A 24,587-nucleotide genomic window follows, 5' to 3' on the forward strand; every position below is an offset into this window, starting at 1 on the left:
CAGTAAAAATACAGACCTAGAGCTTTGGCCAGGAAAGGATGCCCGAGACAGAAACTGCATGGCTCCTTGGGAAGGAGCTGGTCCTTGTGGGCCCCACCTAGAGAGGTCCTAGGGATCAGCTTCCCAACCCTACTCCTGACCGAGCGTGTGCCAACCTTCTGATCATCAGGGCAAAGTCAGAAACCTGTCCTCTGCCTGTCCCACCCCGGTCCCTGCCCAGCCTGTCTGAGCCACGGCTGTGGCTCACGGTTCAGAGGCACCAGGTTTCCTGCTCAGGGTGACCATCTGTTCTCTGACACACCGAGCCAGTCTGCTGTAGCCGCTCGGGACGCTGGGCCAAACATGCACACACAGCCCCATAGAGTATATTTTTCTTCCTAAAAACATCTCTCATCTTTGGGTCTACACATCTTTCCCAAGTTCAGTGTCAGTCCCGACAAACGGAAAGCCTGAAATTAGATCCTTTGTCCACAGAATCCTCCCCTTAAGCTGAAGAGCGGAGTCTGAAGGCAACTGAAGGGCAGCACATTCCCGAGGGAGAGGTTAGCTGCGGTAAGGCTGGCTGGCTCGGCGATCACCGGGAGAGGTGACTCAGGAGGCGGCTCGCCCTCCCACGCACCAGTGAGTGTCCTGCACGCTCCCGCCCCATCCCCCGCCCCATCCCCCGCCCCATCCTCGAATCCCTCAGCTGCCGCACCTGCTCCAGGTGAGCCAGGCAGGGAGAGCTCTTTCAGTCCATGCCGGGCCCGATGCACCCCAGCAACCATGGGGAAGGTCAGGGAAGAGGATCAAGGGAGGACGAAAAAGAGCTTGGGTAGGGCTTCCCTGGTGGCGCAGTGGTTGAGAGTCTGCCTACCAATGCAGGGGACATGGGTTCGAGCCCTGGTCTCGGAAGATCCCACATGCCATGGAGCAACTAAGCCCGTGAGCCACAACTACTGAGCCTGCGCGTCTGGAGCCTGTGCTCCGCAACAAGAGAGGCCACAGTAGTGAGAGGCCCGCGCACCGCGATGAAGAGTGGCCCCTGCCCGCGCCACAACTGGAGAAAGCCCTCGCACAGAAACGAAGATCCAACACAGCCATAAATAAATTAATTAATAAAAAAATTAATAAAAATATATATATATTAAAAAAAAAAAAAAAGAGCATGGGTAGTGACAGGGTAGTGCAATACGAGAGGAAGCCAGCGAGGCAAGAATCGGGTGAGCAAGGGCCCAGGCGGAGGGGCCAGTCAGGTGCAGACAGGTGATGTTGGCCTGTTCAGGGAACCGAGAGCAGACTGGGGTCAGGAAGTGCAGTGAGCAAGGACAGTGAATTAGGAGGAGGCGGGAGAGGGGCAGCGGGCAGGTCGGGGGTGAGGCAGGCCTGTCTTGGGGGGAGGGGAGGGCAGGGGGTGGGGGGCGGTCAGGTATGGCTGGTGCTGGTAGGGGGGTCCGAAGGTCTATTTGACCTCTGTTTAGTAATTCCTCCAGAATAATTCCTCCAAAAACCTTGCAATGTTAATGGGCTGGTGCCTATAACTTTTAAACCCCCCCTAAATTGCTGGTGAGTTTGCCTGTCTACCTACCAGCTGGAGCTCCGGAACTTGCCACTGATGTGGGCTTGTCTGCTCCTGGCGCTCGGGCTGTCCGTCCAGGCCAACTTGGAAAGACCCAGCAGCTCCATCCAGTCTGCATTTTGAAAGGCCCTGAGATGCCTGCAGGTGCTGGGAGAGCTGGAGACAGTGACACAAGCTGCCACCTCAGAGGTGCCCACTGGGCCTGCAGGGCCCCTTGGTCTTAACTTCCTCCGGGGGGCTAAGCAGAGGCATCACCTCCAGGGACCCGCAGGCCTGTCTCCTTGAGTTATTTTAATTCTGTTCGCTGATGTCTTGCCTAATTGAGTCCCTGCATCCCTTCTGGAAACCAGGGCCTCCCCAAAATACTCCAAACCATAATAGAGGCCACCCTGGCTTTCCCCAAAACACACACATTGGAATAAATGGCTAAAATTAAATTACTGGGAAGACTCAGAAATAACTCTCGGAGCTCAGGGTAAACGCTGACCCAGGCAGGAAGGCTCCTTGGTATTTTTAAAAGCTGTGCTCCCGTCCCTGCTGGGGAGCCTTGGGGAGTGAAGGGCACCCTTGTGGCCTGGGCAGCCGTCCTGGGACTTGGGGGATGGCAGCTGGAGGAAGCTCTCCCACTCCAGACTGCCCTCCCAAGAGCTGCCCACCGTTCTGGAACTCACAGCACCCTTCCTCCGGCCTCTCACCAAGTGGCGCCCCTACAACCTGGGAAATCTCTGCGCTATTATAGGAACTTCCTAAATATGCCCACACATGAATCATCTGGACGAGGGAAGGGATCTACGGGTGTGACTAACTTGGTGCAGGGGCGCAGAGGGCAGAGGGTGGGTCTTGTCTGAAATCTCACCATTTGTTCATTCCTTTGAATGAGGCACTAGCCCCTTCCTCAGTCCTTTTGAAAATGGAGGCCCCATGCTGCCTTTATCGCCCCTAGCACAGAGTTAGTCAGGGGCTTACTTGGGGGTGTAGGTAGGAATTGGCGAGGGACCCAGAAGAGGGACGCCGAGCATGCCAAAGAGTGGACAGAGAGTTTTCCAGCAGAGAACTGGTTAGGGGCCCAGGCTCTGAGCCAGGCTGCTTGAGTTTGCAGTCTGGCTCAGCTACTTCCCAGCTCTGCGACTTTGGGGGAGTTACCCCCCTTCTCTGTGCAAATTACTTTCCTCATCTGTAAAATGGAAATAAAAACAGTATCTCCTTCCTAGGGTTGTTGGGAAGATTGTACAAGCTGATATTTGCAAAGGGCTCAGTGTGTCCCGAACACGGTGAGCATTCTAGAAGTGCTTGTTAAATCGCTGAGTCATTTCCGGGCAGGACTCAGGGTGAGCCAGGCTTGCCCATGGGCCTATCAAAAAGGCCCTAGAACCAACGGTACGCACAGCCCACCCTACGGGTAAGGTGGTCCCATGCGGGTAGCCAGAATGCTGGGAGTACAGAGGCTCAGCCAGTCATGGTTGGGTACCCAGCCCAGGGTACAGACCTAGACCAGATTGGTCCCAAAAGATGTACACAGGAGCAGCAGACATGGCCCAGCTTTCTGGAACTTTCTGGAGAGGGTGAATGGGCTGGGGTGAAGGTACAGGGGAGCTAGTTATTTGCACTGAAAGCTCCAACTGGCCTCTGGAGTGTCTCTGTCTGTCTTTCCAGCCCACGGCTAAGGAATGGAATATTCCTGGGGAGGGTTCTTTGTCAACTTTAACCCCGCACTCACCCCAATGCATTTGAAAGTATTAGCTCCAACAGTGTAAGGGAATTGCCTTGGGCCACACAAGGATGGAAACCCAGACTCCACAACTGCTGGCCCAATCTTCTTTCTTTCCCTGCACACGGCCCAAGATGGAGGGGTCCCAGGAGCAAACGTCAGCAAGGAGGGGACCCATGCTTCTGTACTTAGAGCTGGGCTTGGGACTGGGCCCTCTCGTGTACCTGCCATCACCCCTCACCTACTGGCATCCCTGCAGGGGGCGTGTCAGTGTCCTTGGGGACAGTAAGAAGAATGAGCTTGGCAAGGGTCCTTATCGCCCCAAGATCCCCTGGCTGGTGAGGGATGAACTGGTCCAGAACCCAAGTGAGCCTGGCCTAGGCCCCGGTACCCACCATGCTGGTTGACCCCGGCAAAGGCTGTGCAGACTTGGCACCAGAGGCCCGGTCACTTGGGGCCCTTGGAGTTGCTTGTGTCCATATGCTCCAGCAGGGGAGAGAGGGTTGGGCATAACATTTGTGAGCCAACCCAAATGTCCAAATGTCCAGCATTTCAGAAAGAGAGACTAAGACATCTGAGGAGGCGTAATTAAACCAACCCAGGTGGCTGGTTCCTGGCGTCCATTCTATTTCCTGTCCCAGGCACAGACCCGGTGGAGATGGCATTTATCTCTCTATGGCCACTTCCCTAGTTAGCACCCCTCCTGCTCTCCAAGCCACTAGGCGTGCACCCTTGCCTCTTCTTCTGTCAGCTTCCTTGCCCCCAGTTCTCCCTCCTTTGCCGTCTAGGGCTTAAGGGGTCTGGATGAACCCCCATAGCTGAAAAGAGGAGCAGAGAGCAAGCAAGAAGCAGCAGCTCTCAGCTTCCCAGCAGTGGGCACAGACTGGGAGGGCAGGCTGGCCCGGCACCAGGAGCTCTGCCAAAAGGCACAAGATGGCCATGCACGGATGTGGGCCCTGGGCCCGTGGACTTGCTGGTCCTTCCCCGGGAGAGGGACCCCAGGGACTGGTTTACTTTCCCATGAAGTGTGATTCTGAGAGCAGCTTCTGAGCACGGAGCACGTGCCAGGAAAGAGGGGCAGGAAAGGGTGAGTCGTCGGCCAGCCTTCAGGGCCCTCTCGGCAGCCTGTTCTGCCCGTGAGCGCCAGGTGAGGCACGCATTGTCCAAAGGATGATCTGGCCGTCATGGCTCGTACAGAGGCCAGGGTCTTCTCTAGGCATACCAAGGCCCTTCATGTCAATCAAACACAGACCTGGACATCTGGCTTCAAGAAATGAGCTGCTCTTCCTTCCAAGAGAGCTTGGGGGTGGGTGTGGGGGAGGAGGAGAAGGAGCCTAAAAATAATTCCTATCTGACTCATTTTGCTTAGAATCTGACAGGGCTGCCTGCCAGGTAGGGGTTTGCCTGTCCCATTTTCTTATCTATCTTTAGCGGGGACTTAATGAGGGCAATTTCCTTGCTGCGATATAAAGACAAACCGCAGGCAATGGGAGTGTAATCTGTCTCACTGTTCCCTGGGCTCCTGATGACAGGATGACAATAATGGTCACTTCAGGGCTGAGCTGTCTGGAGGGCTTGGGGATGGTGTCATCCCAGGATAGGGCAAATGAAGCAGCGGTCCCCTCAGTGCGACCCAAGCCAGGCAACAACCGTGGAGGAAGCGTCTCCCGCTCCCTCCTTCTATCCCCCCCATCTCTGCTACCGCCACTCAGACAAGATAAACTACTCAGCCTAAAACCCCATCACTCACAACATAGTCCTTTATCTTCAGCATCTCTCCCCCTGTTTTAAAGGGCAAGCACAGTCCATTTTCATTATTCACAGAAGTCATGCTCTATATAACTGTATAACTATGCTGCACACCGAACCACTGCTCCCAGAAGAAAGACAGGGTTAGGTTCCTGAAAGCTTCCGGTCACATTTTCTCCAGTTGATCAAAGATAACCCCACTTTATGTGTGTTTTGGTTTAAGGACACCTTATTTTTTTTTTATTTTTTATTTTATTTATTTATTTATTTATTTATGGCTGTGTTGGGTCTTCGTTTCTGTGCGAGGGCTCTCTCTAGTTGTGGCAAGTGGGGGCCACTCTTCATCGCGGTGCGCGGGCCTCTCACTATCGCGGCCTCTCTTGTTGCGGAGCACAGGCTCCAGACGCGCAGGCTCAGTAGTTGTGGCTCACGGGCCTAGTTGCTCCGCGGCATGTGGGATCTTCCCAGACCAGGGCTCAAACCCGTGTCCCCTGCATTGGCAGGCAGATTCTCAACCACTGCGCCACCAGGGAAGCCCAAGGACACCTTATTTAATATATATTGTTGATTCATTAACACTGAGCTCACCGCCAACAGCACTATCGCTCTGGCCGGAACGAAGCTCATCTAACACACATATTTTCTCCATAAGGCACTTCACAGCCTCCCTGTACTTTGGAACAAAGACAGCACTTCAGTGCTATGCTTAGGGGCCATTTTAAACTGCAAATTCACCCATGAAAAGCACATCAACGCAAAAAACATGGCACTAAATAGATCACAGAAAGACACTACTTTACAATATGAGAGCTGGAGCAAGAAGGCAGAGGTCTCCTGGTCCAACCTCAGTTGGGAACGTGTGTGTCAGGTGACTCGAGTGTTTCACCGCTCTGGGAGTGTCCAGGAATGACTGTGAAAGCACCGTATTGACTAAATCACACATAACAAATCATTTTAACGAGAGGCAAATTTACAAATATAGAATCCACAAGTAATGAGGATTGACTGTACTTCCCAAAGGGCTACCTTAACGACTTCTGTGAAGGAGCGGATGGATGGATGGATCTGGGCTCTGAACTAGATGAATTTCTGATCAGTTCCTGGTGGGCAAGGTCTGGGGCTTAGTCATCTTCATCGATGAGGGAGTCCATGACTGCAGGAGTGATGTGAGGTGCTAAAGGGAATGGCAAGTTCCAGAAAGCAACTGTGACTTAGAGACAAGATCTTAACGTGGCACTGGCATTCCCCCAGGGTCCCTGCCCATGAGCGCAGCGTGAAGAGGAGGAGGGTAAGGTGAATTCTAGAAGGGAATGAGGGGTCTCCTGTAGCCAGTGATGGCCATCAAAGGGTGGGGTAGAGCTGTCAGAGTGTGTCGAGGAGTGGGCTCAACAGGCATTAATGACAATTCTAAAATTAAGTTTTTGTATTTAGAGTGAGAAGGAGGAGGCAAGCATGAGTCTGCAGATGGGGAGGACGATGTAGAATTAAGGGGGCCGCTGAGAGAAAGGTCTGACTTCTGTCAGAGAACATGTGTTGGACCAGGAAAGGTAGACCCCGCTAAAGCATCCTCAGTACGTTGCCGAGGGCCTCGGAGGAAATCCTCGGAGAGAGACAGGCACTCTGAGTGCTCATCTTCTTGCCCAAGGGATGGAACAATATGGTCCAGAAAAAGACAGCTTTGCACGTGAGGTCATAAATAGCCCCTGACTACTTCTGAGGAACAAAGTGCTAGAGACTGCAGCTATGTGTATACCGTTCCAATTTTTTAAAATCAGAAAAATATAGATATCATCTCTCCTAAGGAGACTGCCAAGCCAATGATCTGGAAGAAAAGATGTAACCACTGATAGCTAGCACACAGTCACACAGACCAAGTCAGGGCCAGACCAAATCTACGACCTTGAAAGGGTTACTCTCCTGATACACTTGGGGAACCCAGCAAACACCAAGATTAAGGAGTGTTTACAGAGGCTTGCCCCATCACTCCATCCTGGGACCTGCCTTAGCCATTAAAAAAAAACTTAAAAAAAAATTTGAGATATAATTCACTTACCACAAAATCTACCCTTTTAAATCACAAAATCTAGGGTTTTTAGTATCTTCCCAAAATTGCATACCCATCACCATTAATTCCAGATGCCCTGTTCATTTTTATCAGTGACCTAGATGACGTCACAGAAAGCTGGCAAAATCAAATCTGATGGCTGACTCTAACGTTGTCCCCAGGGAAAGAGCCTGGCACCCAGGGAGGGTTTGGGCACATGGTGGCAGAGGAGGAGACGGAGAAATGAGATTGTAAATTGGTTCTACGGTTAGAGGACAGCAAGCCACTGTCATGGTCGATCATAGGACAGAGGCAGCAAGAGCTGCTGGGGGCTCTGCTCACCCTGCAGCGTCCAGGCTGTGGCCCGACTGCACCATCTGGGGACCCAGGGAGGGGGTGGCACTCAGATGTGGGGACAGCTTGCTCTCCTGCCTCTCGCCCAGCAGAGCCATCTGATACTAGCTGGCGATGACTGTACCATTCTTTCCTTCTTTTCAAATCTGCTTTGCACATGGAGTAAATTAACCGTTCTGAGACCTCACTTAATGAAACAAATTAATTTGGAGAATGGCTATCCTGTCTCCCCAGCCGCACGGGCATCGTGCGATGGACCCCTAATGCTTCCATTAGCTGCCCCACTCTCACTGTTAGGAGGCCAGCTCTGGAGCCTGCTGGGGTCTACTGGGACTTCTAACGTCTGGGCTGGGCCCCGTCAGGAGCCAGGAGCTCCGGCTTTTCTCTTCTCTTTAGTTCAGTTGCGGGTAGTGGCAGCAGTGAGCTCCACCCATCCGGCTCTGTTTCTAGGGAGTTTTGTGGGAGCGACATCCGGGGCGGTGGGAATCCCTGGTTCCCACATCTGTTTCACTGAGGCTTTCACAGTCTCACCCTAATGTCCTCCCATCTCCCTTCCAAATCCCCCTCGTGACTCGTGGCTAATTCAATGCCCACCTCCTCAGGAATCATTCTGTAACCACTCTCGCTGGCTCCTTTCTTTGAACCCCCTCGCGGGAACACATGCGTGCTACGTAGTCGTGCACCACGTTCTGGTGGCTTCTGAGGCCAGTTGTGCAAGCTCTACCTCAGGCCCTTGAGACCAGGGACCACGCCTGGCACTTCTCTGGTTTCTCTGCAGCATGGAATGTAGCACAGAGCACTGCCCCATCAATCCTAGTTGGAGAGTTAAAGAGTGCTTCACTGTGGTGTTCACTGTGACATGCCACTCCGGGCCCTGCTCAGAAATGACACACTCGCCCCTGGCTGCTGGATGCGCTGTGGCAGACAGCCCTCGGCGGTCAGCCCTACAGAAGTTGTCTGGGGCGGAGAGCCGCCGGCTCAAGGTCAAGGCACTCCCCATCTGATGACTAGAGCAGACAGAGGGATACAAAGACCTGCCCCTTCTCTCCAGCTTGGGACAACTCTAAAGAGTCACCCCAACTTCAGAACTTCCTGTAGAATCAGAACTCCCCACCCAGACTGCGCTGCAGCCCACCTCCTCCCTCTGCCCAATCCTGCTGCCCTCCCTTTCCGTGACCCCAAGGGCACTCCTTAGTAAGTGTCCTGCCCAATAATCTCCATCCCAGACTCTGCTTCCCAGGGAGCACAGACCATGACCTTCATTCATGGCCTCAGATGTCCATCTCTTCAAATGGAGCGGGGGTGGGGGGAGTAGAGAAAACCCCTGCATCCCCCCGGAGGTGAGACCTCACTCAAGGTCAACACAGGCAGTGGGTCAGCGGCATGGCCGGGACTCAGCCCTCCAGAGTTTGCCCCTCTGCCCTGCATCCTGAGGGTAAGGAGCTCAGGGCAGAAGACGAACCTCAGCGGACCCCCTTCCAGTCGGCAGGTCTCTGGCTTGGGTGGGGATAGAGCAACCGGAGGCATGTTGCTCTTTCAGGAATGCGTGAAATACTCATTTAGTACATTCATATCATGAAATGCATAATTTTGTCTGAAATCAGCAAACATCCTTGATTAGTTTCGCAAAATAAACAAGTGGTTACCAGTTGTCCATGTTTTGAGACCATTTTAAAGGAGAAAACTTTTGAACTGTTCACGAGCTTAACCTTTTTTTTTTTTTTTTTTTTTTTGCAAAATAAGGAAAAGATGCCCATAGCTCAATTTTAGACACAGAGGCCCTCGAAGCAGCGCACAGAATGTGGGAGCAGAGTCTGCAGATGGCTGCTCTAGAGGGGCCCTCCTTCCCCGCCAGCCCCGACAGCGGGAGCAAAGCTTTAAAAGTTGATCCCTGAGAAGGAACAATTGACCCCGGGTGCCCTGCCCCTGGAGGTGATGCAAGGAAAGTTCCCTGGGCTCAAGCAAACCCGCACTCATGGGGATTTGGGACAATAGCCCCGCCCCTGCACCCCGCCACCGCAGACATCTGCACTCCACTGTCACCTTACAGTGTTTTCTGAGTACCTCGGATCCCCCTGTGATCTTAGCTGGCGCTAAGACCATTTCCCGGTGCCTTACAAGGATGAGCTTGGTTAAGCCTCCCAATTAATGAACCCATTTTACAGAAGAGGAAATAAAGTTTTCAAGGTATAGAGTAATTTGCCAAAATCACGGAGTTAATGAGTAGGAAAGGTGGCATTCACATCCGGCATCTAATTCCACGGCATATGCCTCGGACATCAGAGAATAAAAGCAGTAAGCGCACACTCAAGACCTCAAGAGGCCACCCGGAGCTAGGATATAATCTAGACTTCCATCAAGACTAGGGCTCTAGAGCCCAGTTTAGAAATTCCTGCTGCAGGCTGTGGGGTAGCACGGACCCCCAGGTTCAGCAACCTGCCGAGCTGCCGAGAGTTTGCAGCGATCAGACACCAGGTCCTCTGCAGTCAGACGGAAGGCCGCAGACCCCTGCAGGCCTTCCGGGAGAGCCTCAGAGACACCAGGGGGATGGAGCGGGCCACCTCCCTTCATGTGACACTGCAGCCACCCTCCTAATTATGCACCCACCAGCTCCCTGCTCTTGGCTTTTTCTAGGTCAAAGGTCCACCTGAGGCTGTGGAGTCGAAAAGGCTGGAGCTGCAGTCAGCAGGGGCGAGTTCAGCTCTGCTACTTAGCTGAGCAATGTTGGCTAGTGTCCCTGGCCTCAGCTATTCCATCTGTTAAGAGGGGAAACAGCACCTTTTCTCCCTTGCAACAGAGGGGGAGAGATCAGAGGCATGACACAGATAGATGCTGGCTGTGCCCTTGGCCACCACATCTGATTCTGGTCACCTCCCCCTCTGCCACCAGGGAATGCAAGCCTCACTACTAGGAAGGTTAACCTGCTGTACAAAAGTGTTAACTATCAAGGTCAAATATAAAGGTTTGGGGTTCAGCAAGGCCGTGACTATCTATCATCAGCTGGAAGTTTAGGGTCGACTGGATAATATTCTGTAGCCGTTCCTCAAATGCCAGAATCACACGCTCCACCAAGGAGGACTCGGGAGGCCCCCGGTGCTGGCTGCCTGCTTTCAGACAAAGAGGTCCTTCAAGTGTCCGGCTGCCTGCTCTTCTCCTGAAAGTCCCCATTGCCTGGGAACTCTGTGACGGCCGAGTGTTGGCCTGCACCATATTCCAGATTGTGACTAAAGGTGGGGCCCCGACCGGCACACAGCACAGGCTCAACGCGTGTCTGCCACGCTGAATGGCAGAGTCCGAGCCCCTGATGGTCAAGACGTTTGTTGCTTGAGTCCGTCTTTGGTCCAGAGGAACGCTCTCTCCTTTCATTTCAGCTGATTTCCTGCAGTTCGGGTCCCGGGGAAGGTGGGCGGCCGCTCCTCGGCGCTCGGTATAAATCTTTCAGGAGTTTACTGGCATGCACGTCCTTTCCCTGCAGCCTCCTCTTCCCTGGCCCTGGCCCGTTAGCCTCTCCTCACAGGACATACTTTCCATCCCTTTAATCATCTTTATTGCCTTGCTTTGGACCCAGTCCCGGGTCCACATCCTTTGCGAGGTGTGCTGACCTAACTGGGCATTTGTTAACACAAGTGAGGCTCAGCGGAAGGCCGGCTTCCCGGTGCCTGCATGTCACGCTCCTTTTCCTACATTCCTGGGTCACGCCGCCGCTTTCCGGAGACCTGCACTGTCCAGGGGCTCCTGCTGAGTGAGGTGACCTGGCCCACAAGCGGAGGCGCGGCCGATCTGGACGCTGAGAGCAGCCTGCCCTTGCCTGGGCCCACAGGGTGACTTCTCCTACGGAAGCTCGGGGACTCCCCGCACCTCCACACACACTCTGGGGACCACAGGGCAGGGGAGGAGCAACAGGCAGCCTCTGCTCTTCCTGACACCTCCCCAGTCCCCTGTGAACCCCATTCCTCCTTTAGGGGGTGCTCCCTACGTCTTCTCTCTGCGGGGAACCCAGCAATCAGGAATTAGCCTCCGTGAAGCTGCACAACAAGAAGGCAGCACACACGGTGTGATGACTACACTCTGGTCAGGCCGGGAATAGGCTTGGTCCAACTCTCCCTGCTCAGTTTCCCCTTCCGACGCCACTACAGAAAGTGCCTGGTGGTTTCTAAGCCTGGACTGCCTTCCTCCCAGATGGCTGTACACTCACTGTCCTCTGGGGCTGTTTTGGTTCCACTAAATCCACCGGCTGATGACATTCCGGGGGCCTGGTCCTCCATCCACCCTGAGTTGCGGCCACCACCCAACACGCCTCGTTCAGGGCCCGCGTGTGGACGGAGGGATCAGGGACCCTGGGCAGCCCTAGTCTCTAGGAAGCTGCACAAGAAGAGGCGTTTCTCGTATTCTGAGGAAGCATGTTGACTGGGCTTTTTTTTTGGCTCTCTTGAGAACATGCTCTGTTCATTAAAGGTAAAACCACAAGCCATCACCTTTAACTAAGAAGAAATTCCCTGTAGAGGAGAACCTCATTTTAATTCTTCAAGCAGAAGCCTTCCTTCCTCCGTCCCTCCCTCCCTTCCTTCCTCGCTTCCCTCTTTCTCTTCCTCCCCGCTCCCTCTCTCATTTCCATCCAGAAATCATTTATGCACATTCCAACAAACAAACAAACAAATACTCTAACCCTGCTTTTGCACAAATGGCCACATACTAAAACACTGTTCTGCACCTAGACTCTTCCATTTGGAATGCACCTTGAAGACCTTTCCCTGTCAGACAGCCTTTAAGGAAACAAAGGCTCAGCCTCCCAGACGCCCAACCTCAGCTGTTTGTTCCTATCCAGGGCTACCCCAGGCACTTTTTCTGGCCCCTTACTGTCACCCAGCCCTCTGCTGGATGCCAGGGGAGATCCTGGTTTCTGCTTTAGTTTAAGTGAGCCCCAACCCCCCAGGCATTCGAGAGAAGCAGCATGTGCAGTTCTGATCTGTGTGTCGCTGTCACAGCAGAACCCAGCACGGGCCAGGGACGGCTCCCAGGACAGGGTAGAGGAAAGACAGTCCTGGAACTGTGAGCTCCAGAGCCTCCTGGAGGCTGTGTCTCAAAACACACGTCGGCAGGTCCTGGTGCCCTGAGGACCATTACTGTTGCTGCATGGTCAGTGGAAAGAGCTTTTCTCTTCCTGAACTGCCAAACCTGCCCTGGACTCCTGAATAGATCCAATCCCAGGGCCAACCAAGAGGCAGGCAGCCGCCGCCGCCCCCGGTCACCAGCCCACTGAGCCTATGTCGCCTCTTGTTGCGTCGGCTGATGACCAGGAAAAGCCAAACACAGGACAGGACTGTAGCTCCAGAAGGGCCGGCAGAGGCAGAGAAAACCCAAAGCTGGCGACGGAGAGTCTCCTACCTTCGGTCATTTCTCCTCCTCCGGAACAACTTCTTCGTGTGCGCAATCTCCACCTCATGGGGCATCGGGTGGTAGCCCTGTGTGTTTGGGGGAGGAAGAGAGGATTGTCAGTAAATCTTCTGAAAGAGAGCAAAGAACTTCCAGGTCTGAACTAACTACAACAACACCTATGACGAAACGAAATCGAGAGTTTGGAAAGGCTAGACTCTGACCACCAAATCCAGGCTGAAAAATGGAGAACACTAGAGTTAATGAATTTCCCACCAGGTGATAACGCTGGACTTATAGAACCAAAGGACAGTGGGGACACAAAGGGGTCCCTAGAATTTGTCATATCCAGTCACTCAAATTACAGATGGGAACACTCAGGTCCAGAGAGGTGGATGAGCCAGTTCAAGGTCTAGCAGAGAATTAGCAAGAGAATTAGATCCTGGAATCACTGGCTGATGGAGGACAAGTTGGCCCTCTAACATCAAGCTTTCTAACACAATGGGAATGTTAATATCTTCTCTGAGCTGTTGAGAGGACCAAGGAGATGCAGCCTCCTTGCAAATCCTGAGCCTCATGCAGAGGGAATGTGCTAGGACCCGGGTCTCCTCATCCTAGACCAGGATGCCTCATGCAATTTTTACCCAAGATCTTTGTTACTTATACTCCTGGGGTATATTTAGAGGAAACATGCAAATAGCTAAATACTTTTTTTAAACTTTTAACTGGGGAAAATCCTAAAGATGGTCTTTTGCATATTGTCATCATGATAACAACTATGTATATATTTATATCAAGGTCGGAGGGAGACCCTCTATTCATAATGCAGAGTTGATCTTGCAAATGCTGGGCCACAGGCAGAATTATTTGCAGAAGTTGGGCTGATGGCCAGCTCTCTTCTTACCGTTTCCCTCCCCCCAGAAAACTGTGTTCTGGTGGGACATGGGAAAGCACTGCCATTCCATTATGGGCAGGCTGGGGTGAGGTGGGAGGGGTTGAGGGTCTTAGACCTGGAGAACTGGCTTGGGCCTGGGACACCTGGGTATGGGTCCTGATGCAGAGTCCATAGCCTGAGCATGGCCCCCATGCTGCCCACAAGGCCCTGGGTGTGCACAGGGTCAGAGGGTGTGACGGGGCTCAGTGTGCTGGAGAGGGCACAGTGAGAGCCCATTTAGCACCCGCCCCCCCCCCCCCCCCCCCCACTTTACAGACAGGGAGACAGAAGCCCAGACCCCCTCCATTGCAAGGGCACATGCAGCCCTCTGGATCTGGGCTCCTAGCGGAGGGTCCTGCTGGGCTGCCTTCTCAGGGCTTAGCCCCCAGCCACGGGGCTAAGCAGCCCTGGACATGGGCAGCCCGGCCAGTCTTGAGGTGCTTCCTGGGGCGGGCACAGGGAGGACAACAGGCTCAGGAGGACACGGGGACCTTGGCCTTTCAGACGCTTGGCCGAGACTCCTCTTGAGTCCAGGGAGGGAAGGGCATATTTCAAATTTTATTTTATTTAATTTATATTATTTATATTGACAGTCCCTCTCTCACACCCTGTCTCTTGGTTGCAACAATCGGACCAAGAAGGCATGAATGAATTCTGGCTCGGGCAGGCACAATGGGCCTCTGCTGCTTTAGGATGTGCTTTGTTTAATGGTTTTCTCAAAGGATATTATTTGCTTTCTTTAATACAAAACACAAACAAGGAAAAACAGCAAGTCTTCCCCTCTCATTTCCCCTCTCCCACCCTCACCCAGCTCCGGGCTGGCCCCTTCCCTCCCTCCGGCCTCAGGTCACCACAGGAACACACTGGGCGTGCCCCGTGGAGACAATGGAAGGAAGCCGAGCCTGGACGGGGAGCTGAGCTCTGAGGCCGGGCCGAGGGAGCTGTCGGGACACTTGGCCTTCCACGAGCTCAGAAGGTGCCAGGCTCCCCTGTCTGGGCCCCAGAGTCCTGGGCTCTGACCTGCATCCTGGCCTGCCCACCGCCCCCCCCCCCCCTCCCGGCCACAGGGCTGCAGCAGAGGGGAGCTGCCCCGGTGACCCAGCCTCGGCATGGAGTCCTAGCTCTCTGCCAGGACTCAGCGTGGCCCAGGGGCATGCGGGACCCCTCAGGGCTTCTAATGAAGCCACTGCTCTGACCGCTGTGTCCATCCATCTGTCGCCTCCAGATTACTACATATGTATGTACATATATAAGATATCATCGCAGTTAAAAGCCTGGGATCTGGAGTCACACTGCGAACTGCCAGCTCCTGGCTCTTCCTCTTGACGGCTATGTGACTTTGAGCAGGTGACCTAACCTCTACGTGCCTCGGTTTCCACACCTGTAAAATGGAGATAATAATAGGCTCCTGGGGTCCCTGTGAGGGTTAAATGTGTTGATAAACATGTAAAGAACGTAGAACAGTGCCTGGTACGCAGCACACCTCAGCACGTATCTCTGGTGTTGTCACTGCCATCGTTGGCGTCATCACCATCATCATCAGCGGCAGCAGAAGCATTTCTCCCATCATCCTGACACTCTGCTCAGGGCCGAGTGCGCCAGGACAAGCAAGGCTGCTCTGGTCCCTCTCCTCATGGGGCCCCCAGTCTTGGCAGAGAGAGTCCAGTGGAGTTGGTTTGCAGGGGAGGAGGGTGTAGGAAGCTTAGGTTAGGGAAGGTGGAGGGAATTAGCAGAGAGCCTGGTGACCAGGTGGTGTGCTGGGGAAGGATGGAGGAGTTCTGCCTGTGTTCTCTTTGGCCTGAGGCTGGCAGACCCCAGTGGGAGGCCAGAAATCAGCTGAACAAAGTGACAGAGGTGACAGAACAAAGCCTTGCACCTCGAAGGTCTTCCCTCCCCAGGAATAACCCAGGCCAGTGCTATAGAGGACTGGTCCCACCCACAAGATCACCTGGGGCCCCAGCCTACTGGCACCATGGTGAATAAATGAATGAATGCCACCTTCCCTGGGGCGCTTATGTAGAACTTTCAGACGGTATTGTATAAAATGGGGTGCACTGTATTTATACAAGCTTTACTGGAGGACCCTCTTCAATTAGCCACTTAGTTCTTCAAACTCAAGCTGGTGGTGGTACCATGTGACACACACAACTCAAGATGCTGCCCACACTTCCCCCAAAACAAGGGCATTTGGGTATCAAGAGAGGCAACTATGAGGCCAAAAGAGGAAGACAGAGGGAGAAAATCTGTGCTTAGCCACGATCTGCCATCAGATTAGCTGCTGGCCTAGGCTGGCAAAAGTTCTTTAAAGCCATTGGCGGGAGACGAGGCTTGTACATGAATGTTCATAGCAGTAGTATTCATAATAGCCAAGAATGGAAACAACCCAAATGTCCAATAACTGATGTTTGGATAAATACGTGGTAGCGCCATACAATGGAGTATTACGTGGCTATAAAAAGAGACGAAATTCTGATACATGCTACAGCACGGGTGAATCTACCAAAGACCACATATGGTTTGATTTCATTTTTATGAAATGTCCAGAAATGGCAAATCTGCAGAGACGGAAAGTAGATGAGAGGTTGCCAGTGTCTGGGGAGAGAAAGAATGGGGAGTGACTGCCAATGGGCTCCAGGTTTCTTCTGGGGATAATGAAAATATTCTGGAATTGGACAGTGGCAATTGTTGCACCATCTCATAAAGATACTAAAAACCATTTACTCATATATTTTAAAGGGTGAATTTTATGGCATGTAAATTATATCTCAGTTTTTAAAAGGTGGAAAACATATTCCAGGTAGAGGCAATAGCAAGTGTTTTGAAAAAAAAAAATCCAGCCACGGTGAAAACTGTGCCCCCTTCTCACTCAATTACTCTACAGAAAGCAGCTGCCCTAAAACATAGTTCCTACGAAAGGGCTGGAGAGGGTGGTATGTGTAGGCAAGGGGCATCCGACGACAAGAGTGACTAATAAGGAATCTGGGGAGGCACATGAGTTGGTATTTCCAGGCCCGGCCAGGGGTGATGGCATTCTGGCTTTAGACCAGTGACCCCCTCCCTGCTTTTTAGATAGAATGTACCTCTTGAGTGGAGAATGGGAAACTTAGCAGGCTTGTCCGAATGATCGTTTAAGAGTATACAGTATAAAAAAACAAAACAAATATTTTTAAGAGGGTGGATCTCATGTCACGTATACTAAATAAAATAAAATGTCACAGAACTAAAAATAAAAAGAGTATACAGTAGTCTTTGCTCTATTTCTTTACTCAATAAGTTCTTCTCTTCTATGTTTTGAAAGAGCCCCATCGGGACGTCAGTCCAGGTATGAGCATTTCCACCCCCTCCCCCACCCCCCAAATAAACAAGAGCCCCACCAGCCTCTGGTTTACCAGCTGGTTTGTGTGTTTCCTCAGCCGGAGTCAGGTGAGCCTCTGTAGCATCAGCCTGGACCACCCAGGCCCTGCCTGCTCTTCCTCCGCCTCTCTGCATGGGAACCCTTCTCCCTTTAGCTCTGAGACCTGGCTGCAGTTCCCCTCTGTCTAAACTCTGACCACTTTCAATAACTAAGTGGGCCTGGGAGACAAGTAGATTATATAAAACAAGCCTCTCCAGGGAGGGAGGGAAGATAATACTCCTTCTGCGTGCAGCTTGGGCAGAGGACACGTGAAACACACACACACACTCTCTCTCTCTCAGTCTCTCTCTCTCCTGTCCCAGAGGTCAGCACTGGTCTAAGATGAGGCACCATGGGCAGCGTGTTACTGCTCTGGCTGCTGAAACCCGTCACGTAAAATCTGCCCATTCCAGGGCAGGCTGAAGCTGATACCTCACCACCTGGGACGGCAGGTATTTCTGGGGGATTAAAGGCAGCTGCAGCAGAGCTGCTGACCGCAGACCGGCATTGCAGGGGCCTTACTCTGAGACGACAGCTACAAACAAACATATCTTGGGTCTGGGGGTGAGGATATGGGAGGCAGGGCAACGAAAGCACGCTGGGCAAGGCAGCATGTGTGCCGGGTGGCACTGAGACCAGCTGCCTCTGTGATAAGCGTGATGCACGTCCAATGAGCCACAGGCTCCCCTCCCCCATCCCTCCACACTTCCCCACCTGCCCAACCATCCACCCTTCCCCCATCCACCCATCCACCCGCCCAACCATCCACCCTTCCCCCATCCACCCATCCACCCGCCCAACCATCCACCCTTCCCCCATCCACCCATCCACCCGCCCAACCATCCACCCTTCCCCCATCCACCCATCCACCCGCCCAACCATCCACCCTTCCCCCATCCACCCATCCACCCGCCCAACCATCCACCCTTCCCCCATCCACCCATCCATCCATCCATCCTACCACGCATCCTATAAATACTGTTGTTTTAGATACTGCAGATACAGTAGTGAAAGAGCAATAGGCAAAATGCTTGTTTTTACAGAGCACACATTCTAGTGAAAGGAGAGAGATGACAAATAAATAGATAATATGATCAATGATGAAAAATGCTATCGAGCAGAACAAGGCAGGACAAAGGGATGAGAGCAGCAGCTGTGGCCGTGGTCAGGGGAGAGTTGTCCGTTACTTGCCATCCATCCACCCATCTGTCCATCCTTGGTTCTTCTTCACCCAAGCAGCTCTCAAGGCCTACTACGTGCCAGGTGCATCAGATGGGAATACCAGAATGAAGAGACCCAGTCCCAGTCCTAGGAGCTCAGGGAACACAAATAAGCAAGCTGATGCATGTCGTGCGTCACGGTAGAGGTTGTATAGATGCCTCTGGCAGCCCCGAGGAAGGAACGAGGACCTTTGCTTGGAGAAGGGTCAGGGAGGCCTTCGCCAGGGTGGTACCTGCGCTGAGTGCTAATGGGTTAACAGGAGCACAAGGGAGAAGAAGAAGGTACGTTACAACGTCCACTGCGGGCCAACACACGCCAGGGTCATAGGTGGATTGTGTGGAGACACGCTGGAACTACAGGAGGAGACAGAGGCACCGGGTGCTCCGAGGGCCAGGGGGGCGCTCCTGACCACAGTGTCGCGTGCAGTGTCTCCACCCCTACAGTGGGTAGAATTGCGTGCCCCCAAAAGATCAGTTGGAGTCTTAACCCTGGGTACAGGTGAATGCGACCTTATTTGGAAACAGGATCTTTGCAGATATGATGGAGTTAAGATGAGGTCATACAAAATTAGGGTGGTCCTAAATCCAATGATTGGTGTCCTTATAAGAAGAAGGAAATTTGGACAGAGACAGAGGGAAGAAGGCTATGTGAACATGGAAGCAATGTTTGGAGGGATGCAGCTTCAAGCCAAGGAACAGCGAGGATTGCTTGCAGCCATCGGAAGCTAGGAGAGAAAAGAAAGGATTCTTCCCTAGAGCCTCCAGAGGGAGCGTGGCCCTGCTGACACCTTGCTTCTGACTTCTAGCCTTTAGAACTGTGAGACTGTAAATTTCTGTTGCTTTAAGCCACCTAGTTGATGTTGGCTCCAGCACCCAAAACTAGGAGATAATAAATCCCTCTTGTTCTAAGCCAACAGCGTGTTGGCACTTTGTTATGGCAGCACCCTGCCCCCCACCCCCACCCTTCCCGGGCCAGGAGACGAATACAGGTGGAAGAGTAGGCAAAATCATCTGTGCTTTAAAAAAGGGTCATTTTTCTACCTGGATTTCCTTTGCCAAAATGGAGTTGCATTTGTGAAAGTTACGTGCTCACCAGGTAATTTCACCGTGTTGGCAACCTGTTTTTACCAAGGAGGAAGGAGAGGCTCAGTAAGGTCCAGGAAGTTCCTCAGGGCCACCCAACCAGTTGGCAGCAGCCTGTACCTGCCGCCTCCAAGGCTCACGCTCCCAACTGTGATGTCACTCAGCCTGCAGCACCAGGGCAGAGATGTGGAGGTGGAACCACTGGGGGCATGAGAGGGCACCTCCTGCCCGACCTCTGACCCCATGGTGCCGGGCCATGCACTCTGGGTCCCGGCAAGTGAGGAAGTGGCTCAGCGCAAGCTCCGACCTGTGCTGGAGCTACCGTTGGACGGCCCCATTTCTGTCCATGGTGCCGCCCACCAGGCATGAGGATGGAGAGCTGGTGTCCCTGGGCGCTGGTTCAGATGCCGTCCCATGTCTGCCCTGCAGAGTGCATGCCCGTGTGTGCTCACTGTGACCTCTGCGATGACCCTGGCCATGGCCCCTTTGGCAGGCCTCTGCCCCCCTCTATCTAGGGGGTGGCACTCATGACATCAAGCTTACCCTGCCCTTCACTCCCCAGGTTGGTGGGGCCAGGGCCCCTGGCTACTGCTCTGCCTGGTTCCCCTTCAATCTTGCGGGACGAGGTTTAGAAGTGCCCCACAGAGCTCAGTCCCACGGCCAGAAGCTTCGTGGAACCCCAGGCCCACTTTCCTTTCAAGAGAGATTCTCCTGATATTCCCGTGACCTGTGACCTCTGACCACTGACCTTGGACCAGGGTCTGATAGAAATCATCCAGGCTTAACTATCTCACAGGTCTATTCTCTCTCTTTCTCACACACCAGCTCTTTGCAAAGGGAGAGTGTGTTACACAAATACAAGAGAGCCTTCCTCCTGTTGTGTGAAGACCCCCGGACTGTGGTAGACCTGGACGGGCCTTCAGTAGGAGGTGATGCGGCTGGGAAATGTTGGAGCTGGAAAGGAAGGCTGCGGATCCCAGCCCAGGTGAGGCAGCAGCGGGAGGTTCCAAGTGGGACATCGGAAGCTGTGCTCAAGGTGACTCCAACCAGAAATAAATACAGGATCACAAGACTCCACTGCCAGGACACCTGGAGCTTGGTTCTTTTCTACACATTAGCTGCCTTTTCCCACACACAGCAGTCTCCTGACAGGTAAGCCCTGTGGCCCCAGCTCTACCCTTTCCAGCGACCCGCCCGTCCGCCCCCATCTCTCCTGGATACCGACTCTCCACCTGGCCTCTTGGAAACCACAGCCCCTCTCCTCTTCTTCACAAGCTTGCGTATTGGCCCTACCTGTCACTCCCAAGGATGCTTTGAAACACATGGAAACTAATGGCTTCTTTCTCTCCAGAAAATTCCAGATGGCCCAGAGTGGAGGACCCCATGAACCGTGACTCAGAGGAACTGGATGTTTGTTCTGCCGTGCCCACTGGGCAAGCCCAGGGAGCTGGAGCCCCACAGAGGCAGGACAGACTCAGGCCAAGCCAGCTGGGATTCCCCACGTCCCTGTCTCCGGCTTGACACGGGGGCCGACGGTATGAAGGAAACATAGCACTTGGCAACTTAAGGGGCCATAAAAATACCAAGTACAGCTCCTCTGACAAAGAGTCTGTCTCAGCCGTGGAGCCTTCCTCTTGCGAGGGTCATGTTTTTTCATAGCTTCTAAGAAGTTATCCTACCAAGCTCCACATGGGCAGGATGTGTGGGTCACGTCCAAGCTGAAACAAACAGGTAATGTTTCTAAAATTCCTGGAATCTCAAGGCTGCACAGCTATTCAGAGAAGCCGACCTGTTTCAGAAAGAAAGGTGGGAGGCGGGAGGCTAAACCATGTTTAAATCCGTGATTTTCTACCTTTTCTTTTAATTTATTTTTTTAAAATCAGCAGAGACCCTTTTAAGAACAATACCTCAGCTGGAGTCCCAATATAAAAACAAAGATAAAGGTAGACGGGGCAGAGATGCAGAGGCTGCCTCTGAACCACCAACGTCACCCGCTGCCTCCACCCCTGCCCCCCACTCACACTCTGGACTGTGAACCTAGCCGCCACCCACTCTGAAAGGCTGGATGCTGGCTCCACAAGAACTGGACATTCTTCCAGAGACGGAGCCTAACTGAGGCTCTCTGGCCAGGGTTTAGTGGGGTCTACTGTACATGAATATCTTGCCTGTGGCAGCCTTTGGGGTGCGAGCCCACAGCATTTATCCAGCACGCAGGGGTCTGTGTCTGCACTGTAGTGTGGTTACAGAGGCCAGGTCGCTGGCATGTGGCCTTCCTTGGGTGCACTAAGCTAATAAAACCCATCCCTCCTTTTTCCTTCAAGTTGGGTTTCTCACTGCAACAGCCAAGAGTCTTGACTAATAAACCCACACAGCCTTTAGGCAACCTGGGCCCCAGCTCTGTTGCCAAACTTGGATACCACTGGGCAGTTATCTCACCCAGCCCTCTCCTCCTTCTTGTGGAAAATGTGGATGAAAACATTTGCTTTTCCTGCCTCCTGTGTCATGATTGCTTCTCTTCCTTTGATTTCATGAGCCAATCAGTTACCCTTTTAATCTTTAAATATATTTTGAGTTGGGGTTCTGTCACTTGCACCCCAAAGAGTCCTAAATAATTCAGCATGATACAACTTTAGGTATTGTTACGGTTGTTCTTAGTATATCCATGAAGTCCTGGAAAGCAAACACGACTGTCCCTGCCCCCTCCCACTGGTAGCCATGTCAGGAAACGATGCACTGAGCAATGTCAAATACTGATGACATTGACTCGATAATTTCTGAGTAAACAGAAAAAAATAAGCGAGAACATTGGTACAAAGGACAGGACTACAAACCAACTGAAAAATGTTAGAAAATTGTTTTTATGTTACATTGTGTAAAATGTAAAGGAAACAATTACTAAAGTGCTGCTTTTTCAACCACTGTCAGATGACACAAACAGATGGAGAGATATACCATGTTCTTGGACTGGAAGAATCAATATTGTGAAAATGACTATACTACCCAAAGCAATCTACAGATTCAATGCAATCCTATCAAATTACCAATGGCATTTTTTACAGAACTAGAACAAAAAATCTTAAAATTTGTATGGAGACACAAAAGACCCCGAATAGCCAAAGCAGTCTTGAGGGAAAAAAATGGAGCTGGAGGAATCAGACTCCCTGACTTCAGACTATACTACAAAGCTACAGTAATCAAGACAATATGGTACTGGCACAAAAACAGAAATATAGATCAATGGAACAGGAGAGAAAGCCCATAGATAAACCCACGCACCTATGGTCAACTAATCTATGACAAAGGAGGCAAGGATATACAATGGAGCAAAGACAGTCTCTTCAATAAGTGGTGCTGGGAAAACTGGACAGCTACATAGAAAAGAATGAAATTAGAACACTCCCTAACACCATACACAAAAAGAAACTCAAAATGGATTAGAGACCTAAATGTAAGACCGGACACTATAAAACTCTTAAAGGAAAACATAGGAAGAACACTCTTTGACATAAATCACAGCAAGATCTTTTTTGATCCACCTCCTAGAGTAATGGAAATAAAAACAAAAATAAACAAATGGGACCTAATGAAACTTAAAAGCTTTTGCACAGCAAAGGAAACCATAAACAAGACAAAAAGACAACCCTCAGAATGGGAGAAAATATTTGCAAACGAATCATCGGACAATGGATTAATCTCCAAAATATATAAACAGCGCATGCAGCTCAGTATTAAAAAAACAAACAACCCAATCCAAAAATGGGCAGAAGACCTAAATAGACATTTCTCCAAAGAAGACATACAGATGGCCAAGAAGCACATGAAAAGCTGCTCAACATCACTAATTATTAGAGAAATGCAAATCAAAACTACAATGAGGTATCACCTCACACCAGTTAGAATGGGCATCATCAGAAAATCTACAAACAACAAATGCTGGAGAGGGTGTGGAGAAAAGGGAACCCTCCTGCACTGTTGGTGGGAATGTAAATTGATACAGTCGCTATGCAGAACAGTATGGAGGTTCCTTAAGAAACTAAAAATAGAATTACCATATGACCCAGCAATCCCACTACTGGGCATATACCCAGAGAAAACCATAATTCAAAAAGACACATGCACCCCAATGTTCATTGCAGCACTATTTACAATAGCCAGGTCATGGAAGCAAGCTAAATGTCCATTGACAGACGAATGGATAAAGATGTGGTACATATATACAATGGAATATTACTCAGCCATAACAAGGAACGAAATTGGGTCATTTGTAGAGACGTGGATGCATCTAGAGACTGTTATACAGAGTGAAGTAAGTCAGAAAGAGAAAAACAAATATTGTATATTAATGCATATATGTGGAACCTAGAAAATGGTACAGATGAACCTGTTTGCAGGGCAGAAATAGAGACACAGATGTAGAGAACAAACGTATGGACACCAAGGGCGGAAAGCCGCGGGGTGGTGGGGGTGGTGCTGTGATGAATTGGGCGATTGGGATTGACATGTATACACTGATGTGTATAAAATGGATAACTAGTAAGAACCTGCTGTATAAAAAAATAAATAAAATTTAAAAAAAGAAGTTTCCCATTTGCAACCAGTGTAGTCCTGTGATGGGTGTGTGTGTGTGTGTGTGTGTGTGTGTGTGTGTATGTGAGTGTATAGGGAGGGCTATTGGAGGGTGACTATAACTCTCTCTGTGTCGAACACCATATGAGACCAAGTGGCTCAGGCCTCATCCAGGTGACAAGCCCAGGACCAAGAGTCCAGAAGGAGTCCTGGAGGCAGGCCCCGTGGGCTCATGATGACACAGGGACAGCCACATGAGAATGGAACGGGGGCAGACAGATGCTCTCCACTTCCCTGATCAGTGGCTTTTGCTGGGGGTCCTGGGAAGGCTGCGGACCTGAAAAAGGTAACAGCTTCCTGCTGCTACAGACCAGAGGCAGGAAGATGGTCTAGAAAGGCAAGAGGTACAAGTGGTTACAGAAAAGACACAGGGTCTGCTCTGCAGCCTCCGGGAAAGTTGCCTGGGCACGACTGGACACACGTGGCCTGAATTCTAGTCTCTAACTGAATGGTGTATCCATGACAGAGATAAGACCCAAATCCTGGAAAAGCCCATAAAGCAAACTCAAGAGAAGACAAAGTAATATTCGTGCTCTGGTCTCTA

General features: G+C 51.7%; 1 protein-coding gene across 10 annotated transcripts in view; it reads right to left on the bottom strand.

The window, feature by feature from the left end:
* The window catches only part of CTIF (cap binding complex dependent translation initiation factor), a 305,014-nt gene that overhangs the window by 132,611 nt on the left and 147,816 nt on the right, over window positions 1–24,587 (bottom strand). For all 10 annotated transcript variants that reach the window (XM_007197213.3, XM_057526382.1, XM_057526381.1 and 7 more), the window contains one exon: window positions 12,799–12,875. In XM_007197213.3, coding sequence (XP_007197275.1) covers window positions 12,799–12,875 — 77 coding nt within the window. The remainder of the gene's footprint in view (window positions 1–12,798; window positions 12,876–24,587) is intronic.

Source organism: Balaenoptera acutorostrata, chromosome 13, assembly GCF_949987535.1.
Source record: "Balaenoptera acutorostrata chromosome 13, mBalAcu1.1, whole genome shotgun sequence".
NCBI classification, from domain to species: domain Eukaryota; kingdom Metazoa; phylum Chordata; class Mammalia; order Artiodactyla; family Balaenopteridae; genus Balaenoptera; species Balaenoptera acutorostrata.